This window comes from Dromiciops gliroides, chromosome 3 (assembly GCF_019393635.1).
Source record: "Dromiciops gliroides isolate mDroGli1 chromosome 3, mDroGli1.pri, whole genome shotgun sequence".
Taxonomy (NCBI): Eukaryota; Metazoa; Chordata; class Mammalia; order Microbiotheria; family Microbiotheriidae; genus Dromiciops; species Dromiciops gliroides.
Window position 1 is genome coordinate 546,377,499 of NC_057863.1, and position 17,072 is coordinate 546,394,570.

At 41.6% G+C, this 17,072-nt stretch overlaps 1 protein-coding gene and 2 non-coding genes across 4 annotated transcripts; all 3 read left to right on the forward strand.

The window, feature by feature from the left end:
• Positions 1 to 6,811: 6,811 nt before the first annotated feature.
• On the forward strand, positions 6,812 to 14,593 carry RPS3 (ribosomal protein S3). 2 transcript variants are annotated; one of them, XM_043994444.1, is made up of 7 exons: positions 6,812 to 6,928; positions 9,011 to 9,141; positions 10,077 to 10,170; positions 10,800 to 10,894; positions 11,593 to 11,780; positions 12,184 to 12,380; positions 14,521 to 14,593. In XM_043994444.1, exons 1-6 carry the CDS (start codon positions 6,899 to 6,901, stop codon positions 12,375 to 12,377), a joined length of 732 nt encoding a protein of 243 aa, XP_043850379.1. In that variant the 5' UTR covers positions 6,812 to 6,898; the 3' UTR covers positions 12,378 to 12,380; positions 14,521 to 14,593. The 2 variants fall into 2 exon arrangements, 1 of the variants encoding a protein (XP_043850379.1); XR_006355632.1 differs by having other exon boundaries at positions 6,884 to 6,928; positions 12,184 to 12,452; positions 12,577 to 14,593.
• Positions 8,790 to 8,937, forward strand: LOC122752348. Its single transcript, XR_006356103.1, has one exon. It is a non-coding gene; the product is annotated as a small nucleolar RNA SNORD15 (small nucleolar RNA).
• LOC122752347 lies at positions 11,936 to 12,080 on the forward strand. The gene has a single exon (XR_006356102.1). It is a non-coding gene; the product is annotated as a small nucleolar RNA SNORD15 (small nucleolar RNA).
• Positions 14,594 to 17,072: the final 2,479 nt, after the last annotated feature.

The following is a 17,072-nucleotide window of genomic DNA, read 5'->3' on the forward strand; positions in this document are numbered from 1 at the left end:
CTCTGCCCCAGAGCCTAAACACCAAGCCTACACCAGAGATTAGCCACTAGATTGCTGTGCTGTCCTGACCCTCCCCTCTCTCTTCTTCTACCTGCAAGGTGCTGCTAGGTCATGACTGATATGTTTGAATAATATGAAATTTGACTTGGTGTGAATTATAAAATGATACCAGATCTCATTTAATATAGCCCAAAATTCAACTAATACAATGCATTCAAGCTAATATTTTTTTTTTAAAAAAAGATCCCGTAACATGGGGCAGCTAGGTGGTGAAGTGGATAGAGCACCAGCCCTGGATTCAGGAGGACCTGAGTTCAAATCCAGCCTCAGACACTTAACACTTACTTACTAGTGTGTGACCCTAGGCAAGTCACTTAACCCCAATTGCCTCACTAAAAAAACAAACAAAAAGATCCCTTAACAAAATAGATAAAAGAAAGAATACTTCAGATGGTTCTTGTTCAGTCTTATCCAATTCTTCATGATCCCATTTGGGAGTTTCTTGGCAAAGATAATGGAATGGTTTGCAATTTCCTTTTCCAGCTCATTTTACAAATAAGGAAAAGCTTAAGTGACTTGCCCAGGGTCACACAGCTAATAAGTGTCAAAGGTCACATTTGAACTCAGATCTTTTCAGGTCCAGGCCCGTACTCAACCACAATACCACCTAAGCTGCCCCCTTCAGATGGAAACACTGCCAATGCAAAAGAGAAGTTTGTTATTACATAAGAGCAAAAATTTGATATAATTGAATGGCATAAACATGGTCATAATTATTCTAAAATAGGATGAGCTGTTGAAATGCCTGAACCTATGGTGCAAGATATGATAAAACACAAGCAGAAGAAAAGGCTTTATGTGGTTTGCAAACAATTACAAGGAATAGACGTGTGACAGTGACAGAAATGGAGTGTTCTCTAGCTATATGGACAGATTGATGACTGCAAAAAACAAATTCTTCTCAGAATACCCATTTACAGAAAAGCTTCAAATTTATATATTTACTTAAGTTTATTTCTTTAATTTTATTTCAAATACATTTAAGACAGTTAAAGGAAATTGCAATGATGTACATGGTGAAGAAACTCTTACTTCGAGTGTTGGTTGGTTCATCACTTTAAAAATCAAATTCACTTGCAGAGCGTCAATATGACTGCTACTTTCTTTTTTTTGTTGTTGTTGTTTTTTTTGTGGGGCAGTGAGGGTTAAATTACTTGCCCAGGGTCACACAGCTAGTGTCAAGTGTCTGAGGCTGGATTTGAACTCAGGACCTCCTGAATCCAGGGCCAGTGCTTTATCCACTGAGCCACCTAGCTGCCCCCTAAAACTGCTACTTTCTTTTTTTTTTTCTTTTTTGTTTTTGCGTCAATAGGACTGCAGAGGCAGCCAGTGCAGATGAAGATGCAGCAGTGAAATATGCTGATGTTTTGAAACATCAATGGATATGCTCGGGGGTGTGCTGGAGACAATTTTTATCTGCTAGTTATTAAATTTTCAGTGGAAGCATTTACACCTTGGGCAAATGCTACAAATTAGGACTTGATATAGTTTTGTTTATTTCTAGACCTAAGAAGATGCTGAAAATGCTAATAATGCAGACTAAAGTTAAATATTGTTCATGCCCTGCCCCCAAAACTGGTTCTTAAACATCTATTAGCATACCCCTGAATACACTGATCAACAAATTTTTAATGTTGATGATATAAGCTTATTCTGGAAAAGCATACCTGCATTTCTAAGAAAGAAACAATTCAACCTGGATTTAAAGTGTCTAAGGATCACCTAACACTTTTATTGGCATTAATGCAGAATGGAATTTTAAATTAAAACCAATGCTTGTTTATCAGTCTCAAAATACTGCACTCTGAGTTCTAAGTGGTTTACAACCATTGATAGCTTCCAGTCCTTTGGTGATCAGGTAAAAAACAAACAAACAAAATCAACCCAAACCCAACAACAGCACAGGTGACTAAAGTTGTTTTTGACGACTAGTTTTTGGGTCCAGCTGCTGAAAAAGATTACAGGGATAATAATCAAGCATTATTGATTTTAGATAATGCCTCCCGGTCATCTAATCACACTTGGTTCCTTGTGTAAGACTGTAAGCGTGCAAATTTGCCAAGATGTGGATCAAGTTCTCTTTTGTTGTTGTTCACTTATGTCCAACTCTGAAGTGCTTTGCCATTTTCTTCTCCAGCTCATTTTGCAGATGAGGAACGGGAGGCAAAAAAGCTTCAGTGACTTGCCTAGGGTCAGATTTGAACTCACAAATAAATTTTCCTGAGTCCAGTCCCAGAACTCTATCTACAATGCCCCCTAGCCACCCACAAAGTTCTCTGTGCCTACTAATAAATGCATGAACAGTTAAAGACAAAGAAGACAATTCAGTCTACACTGCTAAATTATTTTAAATGACAACAATGACATTTTGTCATATCTTCCGTGTAGGCTTTTCTTTAGTTATGATATTGAGTAGTTTTTAATTTAAAATTTTGCTTTGTGTAATTACTCTATTACTTTGTAATAAATTTGAATCAGAAATATATTTTTCTTATCCTTGCATTAATAAACCAATTTTTACAATGTTATAAATTTTTTTCATTGAATATTTACATTGGACTAGAGCCAGTGACCATATTTTACACATAATTTTGGATAATATGATTACTTCACAGGATTCTCGATTCATACCAATCAGGGTCATTTTCTGCATACAGTTCAGTCCCAAGGGACCTGATTATAGTGAGTTGTTTCTCTCCCTCTGAAGCACAGGGGCCTGAGCTGCCAGGGGCCTACAGCTCTGCCCCTTCACTTTTTAGAGAGCTCTCTGATGCCTGCCATAGTAATTTTTTTTTCGAGGCAATGAGGGTTAAGTGACTTGCCCAGGGTCACACAGCTAGTAAGTATCAAGTGTCTGAGACTAGATTTGAACTCAGGTACTCCTGAATCCAGGGCCTGCTTTATCCACTTCACCACCTAGCTGCCACATAGTAACTTTTTTAACCCAAGCCTGTGGGAGGTACTGACATGAGTAGGAGGTACAATGTGAGGCTCTGGGGAAGGAAGGAGGTAACCCACCATAATCTAAACTGGAATGCAAAACCACTGAGCTACCCAAAGGGGATATCCCCATTGTTACCTGAAGACTCTTTTGTGCAGAACATTGGTCAGTATTTTCTTTTTAAAAAATATTTTTATACATTTTATTTTTATATTGCCTGAATTTCAGTATTGTTCCCCTGCCCTTCCCATAAAGCTATCCCATGTAACGGAAAAAATTTTTAAGGAAAACAAAACAAAAGAAAAGAAAAACACCAGCGAAATACATATAAAAGTCTAAAACTATAATGTTCAACAATTGTGCCTCTCTCACCTCTTCAGGAGTGTTGGAGAGCTATCTTTTCATGTGTCTTCTTTGGGGCCAAATGTGTTCTTTGTAATTTTGTGCATTCACTCCAATTCCCCACCCCACTCCCCATATCCTTTCCCTCTCCTCCCAGAGAGTCATCCCATATAAGAAGTATTTTTAAGATGAAAAAAAGAGGAAATATTAGAATAATGAAGCAATACATGGAAAAATTCTGAAAATATATGCAACGTACACTTGTAAATCTCCCACCTCTCTAAAGGGATGGGATGGGGGTATCTTCTTATATCAATTCTTTCAAGACATGCTTGTTCTTTATAACATTGCAACAATTCACTCAGATTGTGTGTGTGTGTGTGTGTGTTTTATTTGCATTGATGTGGGAATTGTGTATGTTGTTTTCTTAGTTTGACTTCTTCCCCTCTATATCAATTCATGGAGTTCTCTCCACGCTTCTCTGTATTCAGCATGTTCACCATTCCTTACACCATTACATTCATGTGCCACAGTTTGGTTAGCCTTTCCGCAGTGAATGGCCATCTACTTAGTTTTCCATTCTTTGCTGTCGCAAAAAAAAAGGTCGTCATATATGTTTTAATGTGTATGGGGACTTGCTTCTTTATTGATGACCTTCATGGAATATAAGCCTAATAATGGAATCTCCAAGTCAAAACATATAGTTTAGTTGCTTTTTCTATATAATTCCAAATTGCTTACCTTACCAAAATGGTTGTACAACTCTGTCAACAATAGCCACTAGTCAATCTGTCTTCCCACAGCTCTTGAAACATTGACTATCCCTATCTTTTGTCATCTTTGCCAGTTTGCAGACTTGTTTTATTAGGAGCATTCTTTCATATGGTTATTAATAGTTTGCACTTCTTTTGAGAACTTTTCAAGAGCTGGGCTTAGAGTCGGGAAAACCCGAGTTCAAATCTAGCCTCAGAAACTTCTTACCTATGTGACCTCGGGCAAGTCACTTAACCTCTGCCACTGGAGAAGAAAATGGCAAACCATTCCACTATCTTTGCCAAGAAAACCCCATTGATACAGGTTCATGGGGTCACAAAGAGTCAGACATGACTGGAGCTATTGAATGACAAGAAGTTCTTTGGAGAACTGTTATCATTGGGGAATGGCTTTTGGTTTTACATACATGTATATCTATATATCTATATAAGGAATAGATGGAGTGTTCAGGGGGGACTAGCACCTTTTCAGGGCTACTCATCCACCTTTGGTGTCTACCTGCCATCCAACTCTTACCTGTGGCTCCAAGAAGCTGTTGCATGTGCAGTGGTCACACCCCGGGGTAAAACAATCTCAGTAGATGAGTTAAACCAAGTTGAGGGTAACCAACAGGCCTCAAACCAATTGGTGAGTTAGGGAGAATGTCTGCCCCAAGGACGTGAAGACTTCTCCTGGTGGAATGGGCAGATGAGAACAATTTGTTGACTCTACTGTCATTCACCACATCCCAGGGCATCACCAATTATCCTGACTCTTGTTCTGCCACTGGACTCCAGTGATTCTGGAAGAGAGAATGAACCTGATGATTGTGTGCAAGTCAGCCTCACTTAAATCCAATTCATACACAAATCAAGACACCCTGTGATGTCACTGGTCCTCTTCAAAAATGAAGGACAAAAACCAACTCTCTCTCTCCTATCTATCTATCTATCTATCTATCTATCTATCTATCTATCTATCTATCACCTATCATCTATCACCTATCATCTATCACCTATCATCTATCACCTATCATCTATCTATCTATCTATCTATCTATCTATCTATCTATCTATCTATCTATCTATCTATCTATCTATCTATCTATCACCTATCATCTATCTATCTATCTATCACCTATCTATCATCTATCTATCTATCTATCCATCTAATTACTTTCTTGCTTTGCTTGGCTATATATATATGTGTGTGTGTATGTATGTATATATTTTGTGTATATTATTTTTCTGATTTGGCTTACTGCATCAATTCATGCTTACAGCACAGTGATATTCATTACATTCACATATTACAGTTTGTTTAGCCAATTACTAATCAACAGCAATCCACTCTGTTTCCAATACTTTGCTGTAACAAAAAGTACTATTGTAAATATTTTGTTGTATATGGGCCCTTTCTTGTTTTGGGTTTTTTTTTTAGAGTGAGGCAATTGGGGTTAAGTGACTTGCCCAGGGTCACACAGCTAGTAAGTGTTAAGTGTCTGAGGTCAGATTTGAACTCAGGTCCTCCTGAATCCAGGGCCAGTGCTCTATCCACTGTGCCACCTAGCTGCCCCACCCTTTCTTGTTAATAGCGAGCTAGCATTTAAAGAGTACTTTAAGGTTTTCAAAGTGCTTTACAAATATTATCTCATTTGATCCTCACAACAATCCTGGGAGGCAGGTGCTATTATTATTCCCAGTTTAGAGTTGAGGAAAGAAACTAAAGCAGACAGCTCTTAAGTGACTTACCCAGGTTTACAGTTATTAAGTGTTTAAGGTTGGATTTGAACTCAGATCTATCCTGATTCCAGGTATAACGTTCTATCCACTGAGCCATTTAACTTGCAGCCTCTATTTTGGGGCTGTATATTCTATGGTCAGTTGCTCTAGAGCTGGTCCCTAGAGAAGGGGCAATTAGTACTATCTGTTGGAGGAGCTCCAGCAAAGCAACCTTTGGAGTTCCTTGGCAAAGATACTGCAGTGGTTTGCCATATCCTTCTCCAGCTCATTTTGCAGAGGAGAAAACTGAGATAAACCAGCTTAAATGACTTTCCCAGGGTCACACAGGTTGTGTCTGAAGTAGAATTTGAACTCAGATCTTCCTGACTCCAGGCCTGGCATTCTATCCACTATGCCACCTAGCTGCCCAAGAAGATGTAGAAAATGTTAGTAATGTAGATTAAATTTCAAAATGTGTCATGCTTTTCAGAGAGCTAGTTGTTAAACATTTATCAACACACCCCTGCAAATGCAAGTGCCTTCCCACTAGTGATTATCTACAATTTATAGCCTATGTAAATAATCATAAAAGAGAATAAAGGAAATTTTTATTTTAGAACTCAAATTCTATGTGGAGGAGCCAATTGTTTCTGTCATTTCTTTCATTAAGACAATGAATTGTTTGAGGGCAGTGCCTGGCACATAATGGGCATTTAATAAATGCTTATTGGCTTGATTTGTGGATTAACTGACTTTTCCGTTTTCACTTTTTTTTTTTTAGTGAGGCAATTGGGGTTAAGTGACTTGCCCAGGGTCACACAGCTAGTAAGTGTTAAGTGTCTGAGGTCGAATTTGAATTCAGGTACTCCTGACTCCAGGGCCGGTGCTCTATTCACAGCGCCACCTAGCTGCTCCGTCGTTTTCACTTTTTAAAACTACATTTCCCATAAGCACCCGCGCTGAGAGATTGCGCAAAAACTTCACTGCCGCTGCGCCTGCACTTGCGCCATGACTGATTCTCCTCCCCCTCGGCTTTATAGTCACTTCCTCTCCTTCTCTCTCCCTTTCCTGTCGGTGCAAGATGGCGGTGCAGATCTCCAAGAAGAGGAAGGTGAGGCCTTTGGGTGCTCCTGGGATCCAAGGGAGGGATTGCCGTGCCGTGCGGGACACCCAGGAAAGAAGTGGCCGCCTGGCCCCAGGCCCTAGACTCACTTGGGTATCCCAAGGAGCCTCTGTAGAGGAGGATGGAGGCGGATTGAAGCGCCCGCTCGGGCCGACTCCATGCCACCCCTCGGGCTGCGGTGGCGGGGCCGGGCGAGCCCACGGTGTTGAGGGCCCGGGATGGAGGTGGGGTGCGCCACGGGCTGGACTGTACCAATGAGCAGCTGGGAAAGGGGGGACCGAGGGGAGCGGCAAAAGGTCTTCTCGGCGGCCTGGGCCGTGGTTGCCGGGTGGTAGCGGGCAAGGCCTCGGAGCCGGGAGCGTGGATCCCAATCTCAGACCGGGGCGTTCCGGGCCGACCCTGTTTCGGGTCTCATTTTCCTCCGTAAAAAATGCCGAATTGGGGCCTCATAAGAGGGGGAGCTTGGAAGGAAGCAACGTCGGAATATTTAAATATTCCTTTCCTCTGCGGAATGAGTGTTTAAAATAGAGGGGGGGGGGATCGCCAAACACGCATTTATTTATGATGGGCCTGCAGTTTTCCCGGCGTTTGAGGTTTGATTTCTTACCTTTGTTTGACCGAGCGCCTCCCTACACCTTCAGATTGCAATAGCAGGAGTTCACGTGGTATGTACCTGAAGACAAGTCAACAGCCATTTATGAAGTGCTTGTTACGGGGCGGGCACTGCGCTACATATAACATTTGTGAGATAATGTGTTCGATTACATAATTATAATAGCTAGTATTTGTAGAGTGCTTTGAGATTTACAGGTTATAGTTCATTTTACCTAGACAACTACCCTGGGAGTAGGTTGCTATTATTCCCATTTGAGGAAACTGAGGCAGACAGGTTACGTGACTTGTCCAGGGTCACACAGCTAGAGCTGGTCCCTAGTGTCTGAGACTAGATTAGATTTGAATTCAGGTCTTCCAGGGCCAGCATTCAACCCAATTATTTAGACCAGGGTTTCTTAAATTCCTTCCATTCGTGACCTCTTTACCGGAAAATTTTTACATGACCCCGAGTGTATAGGTATATAAGATAGGTATACATAACCTTTTGCTGTTGCCAAATTTTTCTTGGCCTATAGTTTAAGAAGCTAGGATTTAGACCATGATGCTGCGTCAGACTAGGACTTTTAATGTGTAATGTTAAGTATAACAGTAGCTTTCATTTATGGCAGTGACTTATATCCTTTACTGTTGGTAAAAATGCTTATTAAGTGAGGTAAGGTAGGCAGTATAAGAACTGTTCCCTTTTACCGATGAAACGGCAACAGAAAAAAGTAGTTATCTAGTCATAGCTACTAATTGGCAGGGTGGGAAACTCCAATCCAGGTGTTTGGATTGAGGCCCTCTGAGATTTCCCAGTTCTGTTGATGCTTAAGTGAAACAAAAGAAGGTAGGCTGGTGGGGTGGTGGAGATTAATTTACTCAGGGTCTATCATTGTTGATGGGATTATCATAACTCTTTGCAACCAGCATTGTATAAGAAAAGCAGTAAGGTGACCTACGGGAAATTACTTCCCCTCTGTATTCAGTTTACTTCTCTGAAATGTGAGGTTTAGACTGGAATCATCTAAGCTTGTGTTGTAGCTTTTGTCTTGTTAACCACTTAAGGTGGAACTAGATCTGCTGGTGTGGAGCATTAACCAGTTATAGCAGGCTGTATTTTGGGGGTATTCAGCTCTGATCAGACAGAAATGGGTGGTAATAGCATCTACTCGAAAAGGTTTCTTGTGAGAATCAAATAAGATACTTGTAAAGCGCTTTGTAAATGGTCATCACTAATGCAACTATTATAAAAACCCTTCGATGAAGATTCGATGACGAGTCTGACAGGAGGTGGACTCTTTGTTCAGGTGCTCTACTTTCTGCTGCGTTCTGCAGACCAGAATTCAGACTCCTGGCTCAAAGTAACTTCCTAAAGAAGATCTAGAGGCATTTGTCTGAGAAGGGTTTACACACTTAAGTCAGAGCAGAAAACTAATGGGGCTTTATACCAATGCAGGCTCTTTCTTTTATCTTTAGTTTGTTGCTGATGGCATCTTTAAAGCTGAACTGAATGAGTTTCTCACCAGGGAGCTGGCTGAGGATGGCTATTCTGGGGTGGAGGTTCGAGTTACCCCAACCAGGACAGAAATCATCATCTTGGCTACCAGGTAATGCCTCACTTGACTCTAAGTCTTCCAGCAGCTATGGATTTAACAAGATGCCAGTTGAAATTTGGCCTTAAAAAATGAGCTTCAATTACAAGACTATCGTTGTAGTTTTTTAAATGAGCTTGTTCTTCCTAGAAGATATTGTAAATTATTTTTCAACACTGACCCATTATTTAGCCTTTAGGTTGTAGTTTGCTATAGGCCATACAAGCTATTTTTAGTGTTTATTGCAGAATGGATTTTTTACTTCAACTAGAATTTTTGTAAGCAATAAGTCAGTCCTGTGTTGATGTACTGTTTTGGGCACTCACTGGCCATATAATTGGGTGGATAGTAGCAAGGTATAGTGATTGGGGATTAAAGTTCTCACCTCTGTCCCCTCCCTATATTGTAAGGTGGCAGATACATAGACCTTGAATGAAGATTCTATAGAATATATCATGTTGTAGGAAAGCATGAGGGCTTCAGGTGAACATGCTGTGGGCCAAAGATAAACAGGTTGTTCCAAAAGTCGGTTTAGCTTTAAGCTATTAAAACTTAAAAGCTGGATGGACAAAGGATATAATGTCTTGACTTGGGCATGAATTGGATATAAGTGAGGCAGAACTGTGCAAAGTCAGCTTCTCTCAAAGACTTAGTTTAGTTTAAGCTCTTAAAGCTTAAAAGACTTGAGATACCCTGAATATGAATGAATCCCTTCTATGACATGCCTCTGAAAAGATCATCTGGGCTATCTCTGAAGACAAGCCAGTCCATTTGTTGATGGGACTAATGGTTAAGCTGTTGTTCATTCATTACTTTCCCTTTGACTTTTTGCCTGCACATTCCTGCTTTTGTCTTGGGCCAAACAAAATGTAAACTTTTTTTAGGCCTTTGAGAGCTGCCAAACCATTCTGAGTGCTCCTTCCAGTGATCATATTTGCCTCCACTTTCAGGACTCAGAATGTCCTTGGGGAGAAGGGTCGCCGGATTCGTGAACTGACAGCTGTAGTGCAGAAGAGGTTTGGCTTCCCCGAAGGCAGTGTAGAGGTGAGTGTGGCCAAAAGGCTGAAGTTCTAATCCTTTTGTGATACAGTCTCATCAGATGGAAAATCTGGGGAGGAGAAACAAATGAGGAAAATACAGCTGGTCTTCTAGAGAAGAGTTTTGGAGCATGTAACTGTCTTCAAATATCTGAAAGGAGGAGGTAGATTGGTTCTTTGTGGCTTCTCTTGGCCAAATTCAGACTGCAGTCTGGAAGTTAGCCTTTGAAGGCCTTGGCCTGTTGTAGTTCTGTTATAATGAGGTTCCTTATGGAGCTGTTTGTTATTTGAAGGCCAAAGAACAGATTTCTGTGTAGGTTTTTTCTAAGTTATTTTGGGGGGGCGGGGCAGGGTGAGACAATTGGGGTTAAGTGACTTGCCCAGGGTCACACGGGTAGTGTCCGGTGTCTGAGGTCAGCTTTGAACTCGGGTCCTCCTGAATCCAGGCCAGTGTGTTATCCATTGTGCCACCTAGCTGCCCCTAAGTTAAATTTTTAATTGAACTTCTCCCACCATCTTTTTAAAATAACATGGCATATCATATTGACATTACAGATGAGACAGAAGAATCTTGTCATGTTCTATCCCTTGACAAGGTTTGCATTTGGGGTCTTTTTTTTTTTTTTTTCCCCAAAGCTGTACGCTGAGAAGGTGGCCACCAGAGGTCTCTGTGCTATTGCTCAGGCTGAATCCCTGCGTTACAAGCTCCTGGGAGGCCTTGCTGTGCGTAGGTAAGTTTCTCAGTCTTAGGACTTAATTTGAACAACCTGCCCCATAGGACTATTGTGAGCAAAATTCTTAACATAATGGAAGCTGTTACTATTTCTTTATTTCATCAGCTGCTATTATCTCCCAACATTATATGGCTAGACTCCCATCATGCCTTAGTAATAGTTTACAAATTCCCATGGATGGAAAATTCATGCCGACTCAAGCCAGTCGTTGGAGATGGGGTGGGGGTTGGGGATTGTGATCTTTTAGGGCCTCACAGTGACCCGAAATGCTTTCTGGTATCCTGTTACATTATTATACTATGGTGTTGGGCCAGGGTAGCTTCTACCCGTCATTTGATCTGTATAGTATTGTAGTATTGTTAGCCTGGCATAGTGGGTGTCCAAAAGACCTGGATTCAGATCCAAGATCTGCTGTTTACCAGCTGTATAATAACCTTAGGGAAATTGCTTCTCTGGATCTCAATTTATTCATCTGTAGGATGTGCTGATGGGGGTGACCAGAAGACCTCAGGCCAGCACTGGCAGTATAGTATAGAAATTATTTCTTGGGTCTAGCTTTCTTAAACAGGGAAGCCACAACTGGGCTGAGACTTGCTGAACTTTTCCCTAATGCTCATTCAGTCTTATATCTAATATAGTGAATAAGTTCTGTTGAATTCAGTCTCTGACATCTTCCCTCCTCATGCCCCTTGAAGAGCCTGCTATGGTGTCCTCCGCTTCATTATGGAGAGTGGAGCAAAGGGATGTGAAGTTGTGGTGTCTGGTAAACTCAGAGGCCAGAGGGCCAAGTCCATGAAGTTTGTGGATGGTCTGATGATCCACAGTGGAGACCCTGTCAACTACTACGTCGACACAGCTGTGCGCCACGTCCTCCTCAGACAGGGTGAGCCGATGCAAAAACTTTGGTGCAACTTGGTGTTGCCACAGGTAGCTTATGCCCTGAGGAAATGAATTCAGGAAGGGAAATGGCTGGGTTGGGAGCCTGGATCAGCACCCCTTCCCCAGAACTCTGAAGTACCTGAAGGCGGCTGGAGTCCTCTTCAGTGATGACAAGATGACGAGTCAGAAAGGACACATCCTGCTCTGAGTCCCTTGGCACTGGCACGTTCTGTGTCACTGTACATGGGGGCCTTTGCAAAAGTGTCTTGTCTTTGGTTGATCTAGAGGCATTTGTCTGAGAAGAGGCCAAAGCTTTTTCTGTACTAGAAAGTTACTAGATTCTGTCAGATCTTTTGCTCAAGCTATGTAAATGAAGCCACTTCATATTTAACCTTGGTGCCATTCAGGTGTATTGGGAATTAAAGTCAAAATCATGTTGCCCTGGGACCCAAGTGGCAAGATTGGCCCCAAGAAGCCCCTGCCTGACCATGTGAGCATCGTAGAGCCCAAGGATGAGATTCTTCCCACCACTCCCATCTCAGAGCAGAAGAGTGGGAAGGCAGAGCAACCTGCTATGCCCCAGCCAGTGCCCACTGCATAACAGGTCAGTCCATAGAGCTGCATTTGGGTGGAAGCAATTAGCTAGGAATTTTGTCTGTGTAAAACAAAAAATTCGTAGGGATGTGTTTGTGTGTGCCTATTTAAAAACCTGTCCTCTGGGGCTTATTCTTCCTGGGGCCTTTTCCCATGGAATATTTTAGTTGCTAGGGCCCTGAGAAGTCATTTTGCCTGACTTTTCAAAGTGGACTTATGTCCATTGCCTTGTTATCTTCCATAGCCCTGTGAAGGAGGCAGGGTAGGGCCTTAGTCCATCCATTCCAGGCTTTGGGAAATTGAAGTGTTTAAACTCTTACTACTGGACTGGTGAGAGAAATGAGACTAATAAGAAAGCAGCTCTAAGGGTTGTTGGATGGTTAAAAAGTGACTGTAGAACAAGAAAAGGTAGGGCTGAGAGAGATCTGAGAGGTGACCCAATTTATAGAATAGGAAATGGGCTCAGAGAGGAAGTTGCTCAACATCACATTCCCACTGCCTTTCCCACTTTGCTGTCCTACCTCTACTTGCATGTCTAGTGATATGCTCTGACACCCAGCAGAGTGAGTCGCTACCATTGGGGAGCATTTCTCATTGTTCAGAAATTCCTAAATGGAGCCTAAATCTCTCTCATTCAGCGGTCAGAGTGAACTATCACTGTCTAGTTTTCCTCCTTTTGTGCTTTTGCTCAAACATCTTTCAGTGAAGCCTTCAGTGAACCTATCCTGTTACTTATGCTATTCTGTCTGTTATCAATAAATAGTTGTTTGCATGTCTCTTAACCACACTATTGAAACCTTTGCTGTCACCTTTTACTTGTCTCTGTCTTGCATCTAATAAATATTTAATAAATATTAAATCGAAAACCCTCTGCTTTCCTTTTATTTTCAGCCAGTTGCCCTAGTTCTCTGGAGCTATGCAGAACATGTTTGCTCCTTTCCATTTCTGACCTTTCAGATGTTTGAGGGAGGCAGCTTGGGGTGTGGAAAGACCTCTGGACCAGAAGACCTGGTTTCAAACCCCAGTTGTACTGACTCCCTTTCTCAAGGTCTGTCCCCTCAGGTTTTCAAACCATTCTGTTCTTAAAGGACCTTATGTGCTCAGTAGTGCCTCAGTAGATAGATATGGTCCAGATTTGGAGGGTCAGGTCCACCAACCCACCCTTGCCAGAAGACAAACCTGATTGACATGTTGGTCTAGCCCACATTTTCTTTGTAGCTGTCTCTGTCACTTCAGCTTCTTCTTCTCTCCTCCTAGGAGGTTCTAACTCAGGTTGTGGTGATTATCAAATATGAGCAACTCTTTTCCCCTCTGTCTCAGATTCCTCATCTGTAAACAATAGTCCCTCCCTCTGTCCAGTCAGGGACCGGTGTGAAGAGGAGTAAAGAAGGGAGTTATTTTTATTGACTGGATATTAATCAGGTTTAAGAAATGGCCACTGGAATGTTGGTAAAGAGGATTCAATTGATTGGAATGTCTTGGAGGAATGCTAGAAATCAACTAGTTCAAGATGGGGGGAAAGTGAGGAAACCTCTAAGTACTGGGCCTTAAGTCTGCCTTTCACGTAGCTTGCTGTTTACTGGGGTCGGGGTTAGGGGACCATTAAAACAATGTGATCCATAGGTGGAAAACTGCCGTTTGTGGTACAAGATGTTAGATTTTTATTGGGGGGAGGCGGGTCTTGAAGGGCTTCTTATGGCTTTCAAGTTGGCCTTTACAGTATGCCTGGGAAGTCAGACAAAAGTGGGGAGCAGGAGACATTCCAGACATAAAGTGTTACAGCTAGGGCAGGAAGAGCAGAGGTCTGATTCTGGACAGAGGAGTAAGCTTCAGTTATTGGTGGAAAGCCTTGAATACCAACAATTTGAACTTGATTTGGTCAGCAGTAAGAAACCTGAATCTTGAACAGACCAGTGATATAACTAGATTTATGCATATATTGTTGTGGTGGAAAGATTGAGTCCAGTGGGGTGGTATTGAGGACCTGATGTTATAACAGTGGAGATGAAGGGGAGGTTTGGGAGAGATGTTGTGGAGTTCAGAAACTGGTAACTGGCTTTTCCTGCTCCCTCACCTCTCATATCCAGATAACACTTCTAGACTTTAGGGTTATTGCTTTGATCTAACTTATGTCTTATTTTGGTTTCAAGGACTCTGACATCTGGAATGGTGTGCCCAAAGCTCTTCTGTAAAGATCTTTAATAAAATCTTTTTCAAAACAAACATTCTGGTTATTGCATTTTTTTTTTTTCAAATCCATATTACCAGTAAGAAATGAAGTTCATCCATAACACTTTATCACAGATTTTCAACATTAATGAACGTAAGTATTTAAGAATTTAAAGTGCTTTGAAACTTTGAGGTACTGTACTGAATTCTGGGAAAAGCAAGACAAAAGGGAAGTATGTCGTTGGGGGATGATCAGGAAAAAAAGACTTGATATTGTGTCTGTGGACAAAGTCACTTCGCCAAGATTTGTTTCCTCACATATATTTCACAGGGGTTGGAAAACTAATGCATTAAAACTGCTATTATAAGTCTTAATGAAAACATGAATTGTTAGAGGTCCACATAAGCAGTGGATCAGCTTTAAAATTGATTATTGTATTGCTAAAAGTGTGGCTTAATGGATAGAGAGCCTGCCTGGAAACCATAGAGACTGACAGTGGTTTGTGTGACCCAGGGTAAGTCACTTAACCTCTAAGTACTGTAACACTTAGGACTGGAGGGCGTCCATGGACCAAGGGGAAAAGGTCCATTCCCTATCTCTTCATACCTACCTTCCTATAGTGTGAGGATAACCAATGGGCATCCCAGGTCCTTCAGTTGGTATTGTTAACATTGATTACTTTTTTTTGGTCAGGCAATCAGTCACACAGCTAGTAAGTGTTAAGTATCTGAGGTCAGATTTGAACTCAGGTCCTCCTGAATCCAGGGCTGGTGTTCTATCCACTGCGTCACCTAGCTGCCCCTTCCTATATATATCTTGGATATGAAACTTTATTTTTTCCTCACCAACTCCCTCCAGTTGGGAGATCTTTTGTCTGACACACTGTCCAAGTTCATGTTTATTGCTTCTATGATGCTGTATAGCCATCTTATCCTCTCCTGCCTTCAGTCTTAACGGACATCAGAGTCTTTTCCAGTGACTCCTATCTTCATTAAGTAGTCAGAGTGAGCTTTGGCATTAGTATTTGGCCTCCCAGTGAATAAATAGTCCAAGTTGATTTCTTTAAATATTGACTGATTTGTCCAAGGGACTCATGGGTCCTCGGGTACGATTCGAAAGCATCGAGTCTGCAGTGCTTTTCTTTCCAGCTCCAAGTCTGAGTTTATAGAGTTCTACCTTTGATCAATTTGATCTCCATAGTGGCCTTTTGGAATGTTGAGAAAGTGTTGGCTATGACCAGGGAGGAATTGTCTTGACGACATTCTTATTAGTATGTCCTTCATTTCATGCTCCAAGGTGAAATGTGCCTATTACTCCAATTATCTTTGATTCCCTGTTAGTGGTGTGTTTTTGGTGTTAATTCTAGAAGATGTGGGTCCAGATACAACTGATCAGCTTTGGCTTCAGCATCAGTGGTTGGAGCATAATTGTATGTATTACTGTGATGTTGAATGGTTGCCTTGAATTTGGACAGTCTGCTTTTAAGATACAAAGTATTCTCTTTGAGGGCTACTCATTTCTTCTAAGGGATTCTTGCCCAGAGTATAATTTATGTAATGATCTGAATTAAATTCATCCATTCCCATCCATTTTAAGTTCACTAACAACCCAAGATGTCAGTGTACAATATTCGGCCACATCCAGCTGACCTTGATTCATAGATCTTACATTTCAGCTTCCTGTGCAATATTGATTTTTTATCACCAGATGCCTCTGCAGCTGAGGCTCCTTTCAGCTTCAGCCCAGTCAGTCACTTTGTTAGTACTGGTGCTACCTGTACTTGTCAGCTGCTCTTCTGATTTGAGGGGCTAATCTAACGTCATTTTTTATCATTTTAAACATTGCCCAGAAGATTTTTTTGGCAAAGATACAGGAGTGGTTTGCCATTTCTTTATCCAGTGGATCACCTTTTGTCTGAACTCATCAATATGATCCGTCCATTTTGGGTAATCCTGCACAGCAAAATTGATACTTGCTTGGATTAAACTACACAAGCCACTAGGCTTCTACATAAATATGTTCTCCTTCAGGTACTCTGAACTTCCCAGTTGGTCAGTCTAATATTCTCCTAACCCAGTCCTGTATTCCACCACAGCTGGTTATACTATTGATTCTTGCCATCCACCCACAAATCTTCACTATTTGTAAGTTCTGAAATTGCTTTATCTGATCGCAATTTATCACACCATATTAACCATGGCTTTTGTTTTGAATAGGTCTTTTTGCCATGGCTGGAAGTGCAGCTTCCACTTTCTTCCTCCATAGGAAGGCAGATGGGGTGGTTCAACCAACTGTAGCTTGAAACTCTGGTCAGTTCATTAGTCTCAGCTTCCCCAGCACAAAGGGACTATGGGTGCTGGACACCACTTGTAATACCTTTGACCCCACTAGTGGGACTTCCAAATCCTTCACCTTTCAGTTCTTTCTCAGGTTATCTGGGTACTGTTCTGAGTTCCAAATTTTATCCCTCCCCTCACCCTTCCCTGAGGCAGTAAGCAATCAGGTTATACATGTGCAATTATGTAAAACATC